This window comes from Hippopotamus amphibius, chromosome 2 (assembly GCF_030028045.1).
Source record: "Hippopotamus amphibius kiboko isolate mHipAmp2 chromosome 2, mHipAmp2.hap2, whole genome shotgun sequence".
NCBI classification, from domain to species: domain Eukaryota; kingdom Metazoa; phylum Chordata; class Mammalia; order Artiodactyla; family Hippopotamidae; genus Hippopotamus; species Hippopotamus amphibius.
Genome location: NC_080187.1, coordinates 171,339,118 through 171,355,020, shown reverse-complemented (window position 1 = coordinate 171,355,020; position 15,903 = coordinate 171,339,118). Strand labels below are relative to the sequence as shown.

At 47.9% G+C, this 15,903-nt stretch overlaps 1 protein-coding gene and 1 pseudogene across 1 annotated transcript; both read right to left on the bottom strand.

Annotated features, from left to right (window-relative positions):
* Positions 1-7,193: 7,193 nt before the first annotated feature.
* On the bottom strand, positions 7,194-10,174 carry LOC130845616 (granzyme H-like; annotated as a pseudogene).
* A 2,698-nt stretch (positions 10,175-12,872) lies between these two features.
* Positions 12,873-14,857, bottom strand: LOC130845398 (mast cell protease 1A-like). Its single transcript, XM_057722545.1, has 5 exons — positions 14,767-14,857; positions 14,404-14,551; positions 13,849-13,984; positions 13,396-13,653; positions 12,873-13,047 (listed from the first exon to the last, which is right to left on the bottom strand). The coding sequence occupies exons 1-5, from the start codon at positions 14,819-14,821 to the stop codon at positions 12,886-12,888; spliced, it is 759 nt and encodes a 252-aa protein (XP_057578528.1). The 5' UTR covers positions 14,822-14,857; the 3' UTR covers positions 12,873-12,885.
* Between the last annotated feature and the right edge of the window lie 1,046 nt (positions 14,858-15,903).

Genomic DNA, 15,903 nt, shown 5'->3' with positions numbered 1-15,903 from the left:
AGTTGGAGATGATACAAAGGAATGGAAAGATAACTGGCAGTCTTAGACTGGAAGAATTAATACTGTTAAAATGATGTTATTACCCAAAGCAATCCACAGGCTTAGTGCAATCCCTGTCAAAATACCCATGACAGTTTTCTCAGAACTAGAAAAAATAATCCTAAAATTCATCTGGAACCACAAGAGACCCCAAATTGCCAAAGAAATTTTGAGAAAAAAGAATAAAGTTGGAGTTACCAGGCTCCCTGACTTCAGACTGTACTGCAAAGCTACAGTAATCCAAACAGCATGGTACTGGCATACAAACAGGCACATAGATCAATGGAACAGAATATAGAGCTCATGCACCTGCAGTCCATTTAATGTAGGAAATAAACCCATGCATCTGTGGTCCATTAATCTATGGCAAAGGAGGCAAGTCTCTGCAATGGAGAAAGACAACCTCTTCAACAAGTGGTGCTGGGAAAACTGGACAGCTACATGTAAAACAAGTAGATTAGACACTTCCTTGTACCATATACAGAAATAAACTCAAAACGGCTTAAGACCTAAATGTAAGACCTGAAACCATAAAAACTCCTAGAAGAGAACATACGCAGAACACTGCCTATTGTAACAATAGTTTTTTTGGGTTTATCTCCTAAGGCAAAAGAAAAAGAAGCAAAAATAAACAAATGGAACCTAATTAAATGTAAAAGCTTTTGCACAGTAAAGGAAACAAAAAAACCCAAAGAAAAGGCAACATGTGGAATGGAAGAAAATATTTGCAAATGATATGTGTGACATGGGCTTAAATATCAAAAATATATAAACGGCTCATACAACTCAATATTCAAAAACAACGCAATAAACAAATGGGGAGAAGACCTGAATAGACATTTTTTTTCCAAAGAAGACATACAATTGACTAACTGGCACTTGGAGAGATGCTCATCATCACTAATTATTATAGAAATGCAAATCAAGACAACTATGAGATATCACCCCATACCTGTCAGAATGGCTATCATCAAGAACACAAATAATAAAAGTTGGAGAGGATGTGGAGACAAGGGAACCCTCGTACACTGTTGGTGGGAATGTAAGCTGGTGCAGCCACTATGGAAAACATATGGAGGTTCCTCAAAAAGCAAAAAATAGAACTTCCATATGATCCAGTGATTCTACTCCTGGGTATATATCCAGAAAAAATAAAAACACTAATTGAAAAGATACATGCACCCCAGTGTTCATAATACTATTATTTACAGTAGCCAAGTTACAGAGGCAACCCAAGTGTGGATTAACAAACAAATGGATAAAGAAGATGCGGTATACACATACAATGGAATATTACTTGGCCATAAAGAGAATGAAATTCTGCCATTTGCAGCAATGTGGATGGACCTAGAGAATATTATGATTAGTAAAATAAGTTAGAAGACAATACTGCATAATATTACTTATATGTGGAATCTAAAAAATAATACAAATGTATGTATATGCAAAGTGGAAACAGACTCACAGATATAGAAAACAAACTAGTGGTTACCAAAGGAGAGAGGGAAGAGGGGAGGGGCATTTAGGGGTATGTGATTAAGAGATACAAATTACTGTGTATAAAATAGATAAGCAACAAAGATGTAGTGTACAGCACAGGGAATTATAGCCATTATCTTGTAATAACTGTTAATGGAGTATAATCTGTAAAATACTGAATCACCATGCTGTATACCTAAAACAAATATAATAATGTAAATCAACTATACTTCAATAAAAAGACATAAATAAAAAAATCTAAAAGCAAAAATAAATAAATGAAAATTTATCTAATTAAATCTGATGTTCTATAAAAAATTTAGGGCCTGTGATCCTTCTGAACAGCAAACACTGTTAAGTGCCGTGGTAGTGAAGATCTGGCAGCTTAACGAAACCAATTTCCTTTTCTTCCAGGGAACATAGGTGAACTGCATTGTCTAGTCTCCCTTTAGGGTAGGCGTGGCTCTGTCGCTGTTGTAGCAAATGGGATGTGAATGAAACGCTGTGAGCCCCTTCCAGAGCTGGGCTGTAACAGCTCCCATGCTTGACCATCTAGTTTCTTCCTTTTGCAGGGTTTGACACAGATGAACACAGGTAAGTTGGAAGCATCTTTAGGGGACTGAGACTGGGCCCCTTAATCTTGGGCTGACCTATTACCCAAACCGGGACACTTAAGAGTGGAAGGGGGCACGGCTCACCAGAAATACTCACTTTGAACTGTGCCTGAGCAAGAAGCAGACTTCTATTGTGCTAGCCATGACATGCTAAAGTTGATCTGTTAGAATAGTCAGGTTATCCTAACTAAAACATGTACCAACTTACTTCAGCTGCCTTTTTCTAACATGGAATGTTTTTTAAAAAGAAAATCATGTTATACATGATAAATTTTAAATAGTGAATAAATTAAAAACAGAAGAAAAATGTCAGCCTTAACCTCACCATCTAACTGACCACTGTTAGCAGATATATTCCTATCCAGATTTTTTACATGTGTATTTTTTAAGCATGTGATTACAATACATTCAGTTTTGAATCCTATAGTTCCACAAACATTATCCTCATTTTATTAAAAAAATCTATTAGTGAAGACTTTTAGCATCTCATTCTTATTTATTTATTTATTCATTCATTCTTCAGATCTTTATTGGACTATAATTGCTTTACAATGTTGTGCCAGTTTCCACTGTACAACACAGTGAATCAGCTGTATTTATACATATATCCCCATATCCCCTCCCTCTTGAATCTCCCTCCCACCCTCCCTATTCCAGCCCTCTAGGTCATTACCAAGCATCAAGTTTATCTCCCTGTACTATGCAGTCATCTATTTTATATTTGGTAGTGTATACATGTCAATGCTACTCTCTCACTTTGTCCGAGCTTCCCTTCCTACCCTGTGTCCTCAAGTCCGTTCTCTATGTCTGTATCTTTATTCTTGCTCTGCCACTAGGTTCATCAATTCTGTTGTTTTTGTTTTTGTTTTTTAAATTCCATATACCTGCATTAGCATACGGTGTTTGTTTTTCTCTTTCTGGCTTACTTCACTCTGTGTAACAGCCTCTAGGTCTATCCACCTCACTATAAATAACTCAATTTCATTCCTTTTTATGGCTGAGTAATAATCCATTGTATATATGTGCCACATCTTTTGTATCCATTCATCTGTTGATGGACATTTAGCTTGCTTCCATGTTCTGGCTCTTGTAAATAGTGCTGCAGTGAACACTGTGGTACATGTATCTTTTTGAATTACGGTTTTCTCTGGGTATATGCCCAGTGGTGGGATTGCTGGGTCATATGATAGTTCTATGTTTAGTTTTTTAAGGAACCTCCATACTGTTTTCCGTAGTGGCTGTATCAATATACATTCCCACCAACAGTGCAGGAAGGTTGCCTTTTCTCCACATCCTCTCCAGCATTTATTGTTTGTAGAGTTTTCTGATAATAGCCATTCTGATTGGTGTGAGGTGATACCTCATTGTGGTTTTGATTTGCATTTCTCTAATGATTAGTGATGTTGAACATCTTTTCATGTGTTTGTTAGCCATCTGCATGTCTTCTTTGGATAAATGTCTATTTAGGTCTTCTGCTCATTTTTTGGATTGGGTTGTTTGTCTTTTTGGTGAGCTGCATGAGCTGCTTGTATATTTTGGAGATTAATCCTTTGTCAGTTGCTTCTTTGGCAAATATTTTCTCCCATTTTGAGGGTTTTCTTTTTGTCTTGGTTATGGTTTCTTTTGCTGTGCAAAAGCTTTTAAGTTACATTAGGTCCCATTTGTTTATTTTTGTTTTTATTTCCATTACTCTAGGAGGTGGGTCAAGAATGATCTTGCTGTGATTTATGTCACAGAATGTTCTACCTGTGTTTTCCTCTAGAAGTTTTATAATGTCTGGCCTTACATTTAGGTGTTTAATCCATTTTGAGTTTATTTTTGTGTATGGTGTTAGGGAGTGTTCTAGTTCCATTCTTTACATGTAAGAATCTCATTCATATTTAACATTCAGATATGTAAGTTATCTAAATCATACATAAATGCTGTAGAAAAATTAGATAAATGGATGTGTAGAAAGAAAAAAAGGCCTAAAAGGAAAATTTATGTATAAACAAAAATTGACTGTAGTATATGCTTATCAAGCTGCTTTTGTCTTAAATCTAGTGAACATTCTTTCATGTGGAAAGTGTAATTCCATATCATGACTTTAAAGTTTCCAAAGTGTTCAAAGCTATGAAATTTTAAAAAGCAAATCCCTAGTTACTGCTGGATTGATTAGTATTTTTAGGATTTAACTTGTGTAACTTTTTTAAGCATTACCTTCTACACTTTTCTTGGTGTGGTTGATGGCTACATCAGGCTCCTGTTTTCCTTTTTTATTTAAAAGACATTTGTGTACAAGGTGTGAAAGTGCATTTTCTCAGTGTCCATTCTGAATCTCCTTATTATCATTTTTCTCAAACCTTTCAATTATATAAGCAAAAATTATTAATATTTTAATTTGCATTGATTAATTAGTGAGCTTTCACTTTTCCCCAAATGTGTATTCAGTTTTTTATTTAATGGTTTGCCTATTAATGTTCCTAGGCTGGTTTCTTTCTTTTGTTTTCTCAGCCTGCTTTTGGTTGTTCTCTTTTCTTAGCCTAGTTTTCTAGAGTGAAGGGTAATGTATATGATAATAGCTGCATAATATATAATGCGAATGTGTGATATTTTACCATTCCCTTATTTTGGACATTCATACTGATTCTAATTTGAGGCCTATTATTAAGTAATGGTGTGATGAACATCTAGATGAATAACCCCTCTAAACTCACACACAAACACACTTTAGATCTTATGTAGGTTAAAGTCCTAGAAATAAAACTCACTAGATCAAGGAGAGAAATAATGTAAACATATTTAGAAATCATTTCAAGGAAACATATACCATCCGGGGCAGTCCTGGGTTCATGATGCTATAGTCTTCATAAGGTAATAGTTTTTCTTCCAAATATATCTCATACTATGTCAAGTGCTTCTATCAGGCATAAGGGGGAAGACTGACCCATCATGTACTGTCGCTCAAGGCCACACACCCTTGCCCGTGGTGGCAGATATCCTTGGCCACTCTGTCTCGGCTCTGGCTTACACCCTGGGGTTCCATGGAGCTCCTCATGGCTGACTTGCTGGGCTCTCTACATTCTTTTTGTGTGATGGCTTCTCCTAAGAGTGTCCTCATTTACTGCTAGAACCCGAAGTTGTCCCCTGACTTGTGCACATCTTACCCTTCACTTGCTCACGTCCGTGCATACATTCAGCTCCTTTCCCACCTGTGCCTCTGCCGGCACTGTGAGCTCCAGGGAAGACTTGGCAGGTGGATGTAGGGACTGCCTTGTGTGAAAAGTACGTTTTCGTTTGCTTTGCACCCTAGTTTCCAATGTGTTGAATTTTACTGTTCATATTCATGCGATTTATTTGTTATTCTTTTCAGTAAGGTCCTTCTCTTTTCAATATTGATCTCACGTGATTCAGTGCCTGTCCAGTTATCCTGAATTTGTTGTGTTCTGTCATATCCAATGCACTGGTGGTGCTGTTTGAGGATACAGGACATCTGGGTCACAGTGAACTGTGTTACCCTCTAACTGTGGCATTTCATGGATTTGTGGACTGAGGGTCATGCCTCCACATGTAATATAACTAAAGATCAGGCTGTTCTGGTTGCCTCTTCCTTTCCTCCCTCCCTCCCCTCCGGACATGGACACCACAGAGCACAGGTTGGAAACCCCAGGACCTGTGGGTCTCCAAGCCACTTCCAATTTCACATTGCCCTTCTGGAATCAAATAAGATCATGCATGTGAAACTCTAATGTGCACCCCAGGTAAAATACAGAGAATTTAGTTACTTTCAAGACAAGATTTCTTCCAGATGCCAAATGCAGGCCCATCTGTGCCAAACTGAACTTCCTGGGGGGAAGGAGAGGCACCGGGGGAATTTAGGGGAAATTTCTCATCACTGTGACTTTCCTGATGGCAGAGACAAAGCTTGTTATGTCCTGGCACAAAGAGAGAGATCTGCATTAGATCTTGTGATGGATGGCAAAGTGGTACTATCCCACCCAGCAGCCCTGGGTCCCTCTGGCTCACAAGGCTGCCATAACCCGGCTGTCACAGGGAGAGTCAGGGGTCCAAGCCAGGCCAGGCTGAAAGGGGCTGAGGCTGCTGAGTGACTCCCCAGGGCTTGGAGGTCTCTGTGGCCCTGGGGGATGCTGGATTGGACCCAAGGCCTGAACTGGCCCTACCCCGGTGGGAGGTGGGTACTGGCTCCTCTGATAAGCAGCAGGTACTGGCTGGCAAGTCACTTTGGTGGGGACAGGCCAGGGAGGAGAATTCCCTTAGGGCCTTGGGAGCTGTGTTAGGGAGATGAGAGGGAGGCTGGCCCAAGACCCGGTGAGCTGGAAGGGAAAGGAGCTGGTGGCCCGGGCACTCGCATGGAAAACAGGGGCTGGTAGTCAGGGAGCAAGGGTGACTGAGTCCTGTGTTGGGCCCAGGGCAGGGTGGGGAGATGGGACCCTGGTGAGGCTGAGCACCATCATGGGGACATCCCAGCCTCCTCAGCTCTAGACAGCCCTGGAAACGGGAGGAGCCTGCCCTCACTGGAGAGAGAGGCCCTGGCAACAGGAGACTGAGTGTCCATGGTATGGCCCCCTGACCTCCTAGGTCCCTGGAGTTAGTGTCCTTCCTCTGACCTGCTCTTTGCTCTGCCAAATTGAAGAGGGGTTGGTGACAGTGCTTGGCTTAGAGAAGGTAAGAAATTTCTAAGGCCCAGAGAGGACCATTGTGGGGGAGAGAAGATTGTCCTTTTCAATGGGCCGCCCTTTAGACTCAGCCCTGGCAGACGGCTAAGCCCCAAAGAGATGTGATTGAGAAATCAATGAGGCTCTATACAGAGAGCATGGGATTTAGGGCGGAGCCAGGGCTGGGGAGGAAGGAGGACGCAAAACCCAGAGCGGACAGCAGAGGGCGGCGTGGAGCAGCATGGCTGCATATTGAGGTGGTTCAGTGAATAAATAGGAATTCAGCTGTAGTCACTCTAGAGATCCGTTTGTTGTGTCCCTATGATGCCACTGCCAAGCCCTGTGGGATTCCTCCCGTTGCCCCGGAATGTTGGCCAGTGCAGAAAAGGTCAGCCTCAAGCTGCTGTTAGAGGCGCTTCATTGATGTCTTTATCCAGGGCAGGAAGTGTGAGACCCTGGTGAAGACTCCTGGAGGTGTCCTGTTCTTCTTTCCATAGGAGAAAGTACCCTGGACCAGGTTTTTGCACACGAGGGGCCCACCGGAGTCACCCTGTGGGCAGAGAAAGGAAGGGTGAGCGGGGCTCCTCCCGGTCCTGTCTTCCCTGCCGCCCTGGGCTGGGTGGTCTCTATCAGGAGCTGTGGGGAAGATCCTGGCCAGAGGGGGCCCGGTCACCACCCTCAGTCCTGGGGCTGCAGCCTGGCTCTGACTGTTCTTTGCAGCTCGACTCAGGTCCACCATTCTGTGACTCCTCATGGAAACTCTGGTGATAGCACAGCTGTGGGATGTCTGATCCTTCCTCACCCTCCACCCTGACCCACTTGGGAAAAAACTAGACATTGGATTCGTGGACCAGGCTGCCCAAGCTCTCAGGCTGAGGGTGAAGATATGGGCCCTCCCCTCCCCAGACCTGCCCAGGTTGCTCTCCCCAGGGTCTGTGTGCTTAAATGTGGGAAAGCTGACCTTGAAGCTGGCCTTCACCTTCCTTGGGTCCCCCCCACAAATCTGGGTGGCCCGGCTGTAGTTCTGGGGAAGAGGGATTCGCACTCCGGATCCTCCTGCACTGTCAGCTCTGCCTCCTGCAGGGTGGTGGTTTGAGTGCCCATCGCCACCTGCCCCCAGCCGGCCACACTGCACACCTGTCCTGGCTTCACCCACGCCTTGCCCCTGAGCAGGCTGAGAGGCTGCGCAGCTACAGTTTGCTTGGCCTTTCTCTATGGCTGTTGGGAAGAGGAAAGAGTCCAGCTCAGCCAATGGCCTCCGTGCCTGCAAGGGCAATGATACTGTAGTGTCTTCCATCTCACCTGAGGCACAGGGACTGGTCAGATAGTCGAGATGGGAGGGAGGAAAGGGACTTGTGGTGGTGGGTGGGGAAACGATCTGTTCCCAGGAGGCCAGGAGACATGGGGAGGTGTCCTTGCCTGCAGTAACATGATGTCACTGGAGTAGTTCTTAGGATTATAGTCTGGGTGGGGGATGGCTTGTCTCACTGGGATCACCTGCTGGGTCCTCTCCTGCGTCTTGATGTTTTGGGCCCCCAGGGTGACATTGATTGAGCTGCACAAAAAGCAGAGTAGGGGTGTGGGGATCGTGGAGTCACAGCAGATACAGCCCAGGAGCCACAAAGGGCAGGTGACACCAGGGCAGGGCTGCAGCTGAGGGGAAATTGAGGTGACAGATGGTCCTGGGGCTGAGTGACCCTGTGCCCTGTGCTTCTTAATGACCTGGGGGCAGGGCTCCCGGGAGCTTTCTCAGGGAATACGGTGAAATTTCTCTGAGTTAGGATTTTGACTCTTAGCACAAGCTTTCATCCTCCACTGATGCTTTATTTGACCAGTGTGGGCCCTTGCTTCTCAACCTAGTCTCTTGCTCTCACCTCTGACCCACTGGCCTCAAAAGTTACCTGCCCCATTTCTCAGCTTTTCATCACCCTAACTCTCTTCTTAAGATCCTTGTTTAAGGAGCTCTTATGGGCCTGAGTTACCAGGTTCCCAGAGTGAGGGAGGGGCTCCCTGGGCTCAGCCCCTGGGGAGAGGACGGGGTCCCTGTTGAGGTCTCAGGAGGGGTAGGCTGGTTGCTGCCCTCACCTTCCTCTGCAGTGAGCAGCCATCAGAGCAAAGTCCCTTTGCATGAGGACACCACCTCATCTCTTCCAACTCTTGTTATCCAGAAACTGAACAAACGCCATGTAAGGGCAAGAGTGGGGCTTGGCCTCGGAACCCCTGACGCTCTCCTCTGAAAGAAAAGGCTGGAAGATGGGGTGGCGAGAGCGGCTGTGGTCAGGAGGGAGGATCAGGAAGCTGGCAGTCGAGGTGTTTGACAGCACCCTGCAGAGATTGGGGGGGCGGGTAGAGTCCCCCAGGCTCTCATGGCATTGGGATAAACGTTTCTGAACCTCCAGCCTCAGAATCCACCCTGAGAAACGGGTCAGTGCTTGTGCTCCACGTCCTGCATCAGATACATGCAAGGGGGAGGCTTGGGCTGCCTTCCAGATGATGGAGCCTCAGAAGATTGCAAATGGGACTCCCTGAAGAGCCCTCACCCCCGCTGAGTCTCCCCGACCCCTCTCAGCCTCTGCTAACATCCCGATTGGTGCCATTTGCTCATAACCTGCCAGTGAGCGTATGGAGCTGGCTTTTCTAAAATCCTCAGGTCCTAGGGCCTAACACAGCCTAGGATCTGAGTAGTGTTTTTTGGATGCACAAGTGAATGGCCTCCAATCAGCTTTTGGCTGAGGTTTGGTGGGGATAGTGCTGGTGGGAGTCAAGGCCACAGGGATGGGGGGAGGCCATTGCCAAAGACAGTGGGGCAGCTGAGGGCCTGGGAGGCAGGGGAGGTGGGGCAGAAAATGGACTGCTTGAGGCCTGGGGCAGAGTCAAGGTACCCGGAGAGCTCTGAGTGCTGTTGTCTAGCCACTTCTGCTCAATCACACCCTGGGCTCCTCTCCTGGGCAGGAGTGAGGGGTGAGGGGCGCTGAGAAATTTCCCTGGTTTATTAAGCTGAGTCTACTGACAGTTTTTATACTGTAGTGGGTTCACTTGAGCTGCTCTTTCCTGGTTTGGAGTGAGGTATTTTCATTACTTGTGTCTTGTAGCTTCACATCCTCTGCCCATTGCACAATCCACTTTCACGGTTTGTAGGAGAGACGATAAGACCCATGAAAGTTTTCAGTGAACACACTTCCTTCCTGCCATGAACGTCTATGTAGCATCGAACTTGTTAGTCTGGGTTGGGAATGGGAGCTGGGTTCAGAAATTTGAGCTGGCCAGAAGGGTCAGCACTACAGGACATTTAGTGAGATGGGCTCTGGCCTCAGGAATGGGGATTGTCACTCACCTGTCCCAGCCCAGGTTCAGAAGAAAGGTCCTCAGGAGCAGGAGTGGCTGCATCTTCCCTAGGGTCTGCCCAGGTCACAGCTGCTGGTGTTTCTTCCTTCCAGACACAAAACTCAGGGGAAGGGAGGAGGGGTGACTCAGAGCCCACACAGACCTCCCAGACCTGTGCTCTCCCAAGCCGGGTGTCAGCATGCAACGTGGTGGTCCACGTTCTCTGCCGTGGGTTAGGTGAGAACAACACTCTCACCACACTTGCACCCCCACTGCTGAGTCACAAAGCAAGAAGAGAGAACAAGAAAGTGAAGTCTGTGGTGCAGCCAGCAGAGGGGCCGGATCCCAGGAGCCCCTCGGTGACTGAGTCAAGTACATCTTCTTCTCTTCTCTTTGGCCCTTTTTTGACTCTGATGAAATCATGAACAATTCCTCAGTAGGGAAGGTCCAGGGGTATGAGAGAGACAGCTCCTGCCCTTGAGAAGCTGACTGTCGGCTGGAGCAGACCTAGAATGTGTGGGTAGAGGACACGATGGGAAGGACTATGGGGAGGGGTCTGCTTGGTGCCAAGTGTGAGGTAGAGGCTGGACTTGCTTTAGGAGCAGTCAGACCTGGACACACCCAAGTACTCCAAACAGCAACCCCATTTCCTGTCTTGCCACCAGTCCAGGCTCATATTTTTGAAGTGTTTAGAATCGCCTCTTTTAATGTAAGTATTCTGCAGCAGAGAGAGCTTTTCTTATCCCACAATTTTGAACAAAATTCTGGACTTGATATTCACTGGACCAAAACCAACCATCGCTGGGTCTTTTGTCATTGAGTGACACGATTGGGCTGTGCTGAGGTATTTAGCTCCCCTGCAGCTGAGGTAGAGGCTGTCGCAGCCAAATCAGGGTGCCTGTGAGTGGAGAGGGGCTTCCTCTCCAGAAATGCTGGTCACAGGTGTGCAGTGAAGGGGAACTGAATGCCAGTCATCCTAATAATTACGACCCGCTAAGTATTCTCTGTCCAGTGTCCAGAGAACCATGTCTCTCACATCCCGGGGCCTGTAAATCCTAAACACTTGCAGATGGTCCCACCTCTCTCACAAGAATGAGGACAGAAGGAAGAGTGATGGCAAGGAAGGCATGAGGAGTTCTAAGCAACCCAATCCAAGTGAGATGCAGCGGCATCTTATGAATAGACAGAAAGAGAGAGGAAGGCAGCATGCTTAAGCACTAAGGATGATGACCTGAGGGTGGTGGAATTCTCCACTGCTTTTAGTTTTCTTATTTATATGTTCTGTATTTGTCTTTCTGTGATGAATATATGTTACTTTTATACCCAAAGCAGATTTTGCCTTTGTCGAAGCTCACTCACCATTGCAAACATTCAGCAAAGTACTTCTGTTCAGCCTGGCCTTCTCTAAGCTACATGTTTTAAACATGAGAATGCTTTTCTGAATACATCCTTACATTAAAAATTCAGCATTTCCCTGGTGGCGCAGTAGTTGAAAATCTGCCTGCCAATGCAGAGGACACGGGTTCGATCCCTGGTCTGGGAAGATTCCACATTCCTCGGAGCAACTAAGCCCCTGCACCGCAACTACTGAGCCTGTACTCTAGAGCCTGCGAGCCACAACTGCTAAGCCTGCACATCACAAGTACTGAAGCCTGTGTGCTCTATGGACCATGTGCCACAACAAAGAGCAGCCACTGCAATGAGAAAGCCGCACACAACAACGAAGAGTAGCCCCCATCCACCATCACTAGAAAAAGCCTGTGCACAGCAACAAAGACCCAATGCAGCCAAAAAAAAAAAAAAAATTCAGAGATTGTTGAATATGAGAAGAAAAATATTTTCTCGATATACTAGGCTAGAGACACATTAGGATACACTTGAAAGCAATAATTTTCATTACAATAAGTCTCCCTTGTAGATAAATGTATTTATACACACACACACAGGTGAGTACCACGGAGGTGGGGAGTGGCTGGCTCAAACCAAGAGGGAAGAGTGCCCTCAGGGTCACTTGGGGCTGAAGGAGGATGTGCTGTCGGGACACCAGAGGCTGCACAGGGCCCTGGGCCCACGACTCCAAGACAGAGCTGGGACAGGCACTTGAGCTGGGCCTGGGAATCCTGAAGGCCCTCCTGAAACTTTCTCGGGCATCTGAGCTCTGGCTGCTCTGATGTGGGGAGGGAACAGTGCATGGGGTGCGCTAACCATGGCAAAGTCTCCACCCATCTCTGTTAGGGTGAACATGTGCCCCCTCAAGCCCAGAGCTTCTCAAGTGGTCCTCCTTCCACATCTGGATTGTCTTATGTTGCCGCATCGACACTGGGACAGGGTGGGGTAGGGGAGTAGGCATGGATGAGGAGGAGGGCCTATGGATGCGATAGGAGGGTCCTGGGAAGGGGGTTGTGTTTTCTTGAGGAGGTGTCTCCCTTCTCTGATGGAGCTCATGGCCAGCCTGGCAGGGGGAGCTGGCACTGGGGGCGTGTGCCTGGAGGGGGCTGGCTGTCAGTGCAGCAGGAGTTTTCATTCCAGAGTTGGAAGTGGGGGTGTGTCCTGGAGGGGAAGCCTGTAACAGATCAGAAATGGGAACAGATGGTTGCCAGACACAGTAGGGGCCTCACGAATGTGTTTGGGTGAATAAAGGAGGACTCAATGATTTCTGCTCAAGAGATGAAAGTTTATTAAGTTCCGATTAGCACTCCCCCTGGACCCTCTTGGCCCAGGGCTGTTCTGACGTCCCCCCCAGAGAAGATGGAGGGAGCCGTTCCAGGGGCACCTCAGTCTGGTCCCTGCAGGTTGTCGTAGCTCATTGTTTTCTGAATCCAGTGCAGAAAGCCCGAGATTCTGGTGTAGACATTTGGGGGTGTCCCATCCTTGTTTCCAAAGGAGACAATGCCCTGGGCCACACCGTTACACACGAGGGGACCCCCGGAGTCCCCCTGTGGGCAGAGAGAGGAAGGGCTGAGCTGCACTTTCTTTAGGTCGGATACTCCCTGCCACCCCGGGGTTGGAGGGGTTGGGGTGGTCTATGTTGTGGGGCCTGGCTGATATCAAGGCCTTGTTGGTCCTGAGGTTTCAGCCTGGCCTTGACAATCCCCCTTCTCCTCCCCCAGGAAGCCTCAGCCCATATGTGACTGTGGGACAGTGTCCACCCCCCAGGGAGACAGGGCAGAGACTGGATAGGAGGACAGTCTGGGGACACAGGGATGTGATCAGTTCCCACTGCCCCGGATGCTCACAGCTCGGCTGTGCCCAGGGCTTTGCATGGATAGTACTGGGGATCTCACCTTAAAAGAACTCTTCCTCTTTCTCGGGTCCCCCGCACATATCTGGATGCTGTCATTGTAATCTTTGTAGCGAGAGCTGCATTGCTCATTCTTTTGGACTTCAAGCTCTACCTCCTGCAGTTTCTCTGCAATAGGCATGTTCACACCAAGAAGCCCCCAGCCGGCCACACTGCACACCATCCCTGGCTTCACCGGCTCCCTCCTCCAGGGCAGCCTGATGGGGCTTACAGCGGAGGTCAGATTGGCCTTCCTTGTCAGCTGAAGGCAGAGGAAAGGCATTCTCACCTACCGACAGCCCACAAAGGCTGCATCGACAGTCATGGGGTTGCCTTCTTCACAGCCCTTTGACCACTGAAGGTGTTGTACTTGAAGGAGGGACAGGAATGAGATCATGTGGGTTGCAAAACCCCGGGGATTACAGTTTGCAAGAAGCAGTGCAGCCACGTGCCCTACCTGCAGTAACATGATGTCGTTTTGATGGTTCTTATTATTATAGTGTGGGTGGGGGATGGCTCTTCTCACGGGGATGACCTGCCAGGTCCTCTCCTGCTTGTTGACATTGTGGGCCCCCAGGGTGACAGTGATGGAGCTGCACAGAGAGCAGAGCGGGAGGTGGAGGCACAGGAGATACAGACCAGGAGCCATAGGGAAAGTGCACACCACCTAGGGGATGGGCCCTGGGGCTGAGCATCTCTGTGCTGTCTGCTTCCTGGCAGCCTGGCTGGGTGTTCCGTCCTGCACAGAGCTTGACTGTCTCTAAGGAAAACCATGAATTTCTCACAATTACTCTCTGGTCTCCAGGTGTAACATTGGCTTCCTTCCATCCCACCTTTGATCATTGCCTTCCCTCCACACACCACTCACGCTGACCTGTCCTTCTCTCCCCAAAGCTCACCTGTCCTCTGAAGAGCTCTGCTATGTTACCTGGTGGCTCAGGTCTGCAGCCCCTGAGAAGAGGGTCCCTGCAAGGGGTCGACAGAAGTTGGGGGCCAAGGCGCTGCTCCTCACCTTCCTGAGCAGTGAGCTGCAGTCAGCACGAAGTCTTCACGTACAAGGAAACCCCCGCATCTGCTAAATTCCTTGGAAGTCTGGATTAGAAGTACAGCCATGTAGGGATGAGAGTGGGGCTTGGCCTCGTGGCCCCCGATGATTTTCCCTGAAAGAAAGATCCAGCCTGCTCACTGTGCTCATGGAGCCAAAGGCTGTTGGGGGGAGATGGGAGCAGATTTGCTGGTCTTTGAGGGAATTTGAGCTGAGTTCAGAAAGCTCCTGGGGAGGGACCAGGGCCAGGACGTGTGTGAGTGTAGCCCCTGAGCAGGGCTGTGCCAGTGTGGGGTGGGACTGGGCCTCTGGGTGGGGACCGTCACTCACCGGCCTCCCCAGTGGGGGACAGAAGCAGGGCCACCAGGAGCAGGCGCAGGAGCATCTCTGCAGGAGGGCTGCCCAGGTCTGAGCTGCTGCTGCTTCCTTCTGGTCTTTTAACCCCGAGTCTTTCCTGTGGTGCTGTGGCCTTTATCACATGAAGCTTCTCTGAAAGCCTCAAGCCCTGTGTGATCAAGTCCTGGGGCCTGAGTGGAGTGTGAACTTATCGGTCACCCCTGAGCCTAGCTCTTGGCTCATTGCCATCAGAGCAGCAGAAAAGAAGAGAGGAAGCTACGAGTAGGGGTAGTTGGGGATGCTGTACCAGCCAATAGCAGGTCCCTGAGCCCCAGCAACCTGGGTCTCATGATGATAGATTAAAGAACGTTTTCATTTCTGTGGTTCCCTTTAGATTTCCAGGGAGATTGTGTTGAGGCCCCTTTTTGTGTGAGGCTGTGGGAAACATCGGAGATAAGATTTCTTTCTTCTGTTGGAGGAGACACGCCATCATGGTCAGACGAGGATGCTGAGATCCGTGGTATGGGATGGACAGAATGGTGTGAGGGTGGTGCCTAAGAGGGCTTATTCCAGTTACTAAAAACTGAGTGGTTTAAAACAACAATGACTTTGCTCTTACACACAAATCTGCATTTTGGTCGTGGCACAGTGTGGAGAACACCCCTCTGCTCCCCTCGGTGTCAGGAGGCTTGAATTCTGGAGGCTGAAAAACTGGAAGCCTTCCTCCCACACGCCCAGTGGTTGGTGCTGGGTGTCCACGGGGCACGTTGGTTTCTCTCCACGAGGCCCCTCAAGGAGTCTTGGTTTGTGGGAGGTTTTGGCTTCCTCACAACACGGTGGTTGGCTTCCCCAGAATGAGTGTCTGCTAAAAAATGAGGCAGGCAGAAGCTGGGTTCCTTTAATTACCTGGACTTTGCTGTCATATGGCATCTATTCTACCATATTCCTCTACCTTGAGGCGATCAAGAGCCCCCACCAGATTAAAAAGGAGGGGCCATAGACCCCACTTCCCAGCAGGAGGAGTGTTGCAGTCACGTAAGAAGAGCCTGTGGGATGGGAGGTTCACAATGGCAATCAGAGCAAAGCAAAATCTGCCCCACTGCTTTAGGGGCCTGGAGAGTTGGTCAGAGG

Bases quoted from the DNA above. Each gene is read 5' to 3' on its own strand.
- LOC130845398 (XM_057722545.1), bottom strand. From the start codon at position 14,821: ATGCTCCTGCGCCTGCTCCTGGTGGCCCTGCTTCTGTCCCCCACTGGG. The intron at 13,985-14,403 runs GTGAGGAGCAGC...CTCTCTGTGCAG, and splicing joins GCAGCTCACTGCTCAGGAAG to CTCCATCACTGTCACCCTGG. The intron at 13,654-13,848 runs GTAGGGCACGTG...CTCTGCCTTCAG, and splicing joins ACGACATCATGTTACTGCAG to CTGACAAGGAAGGCCAATCT.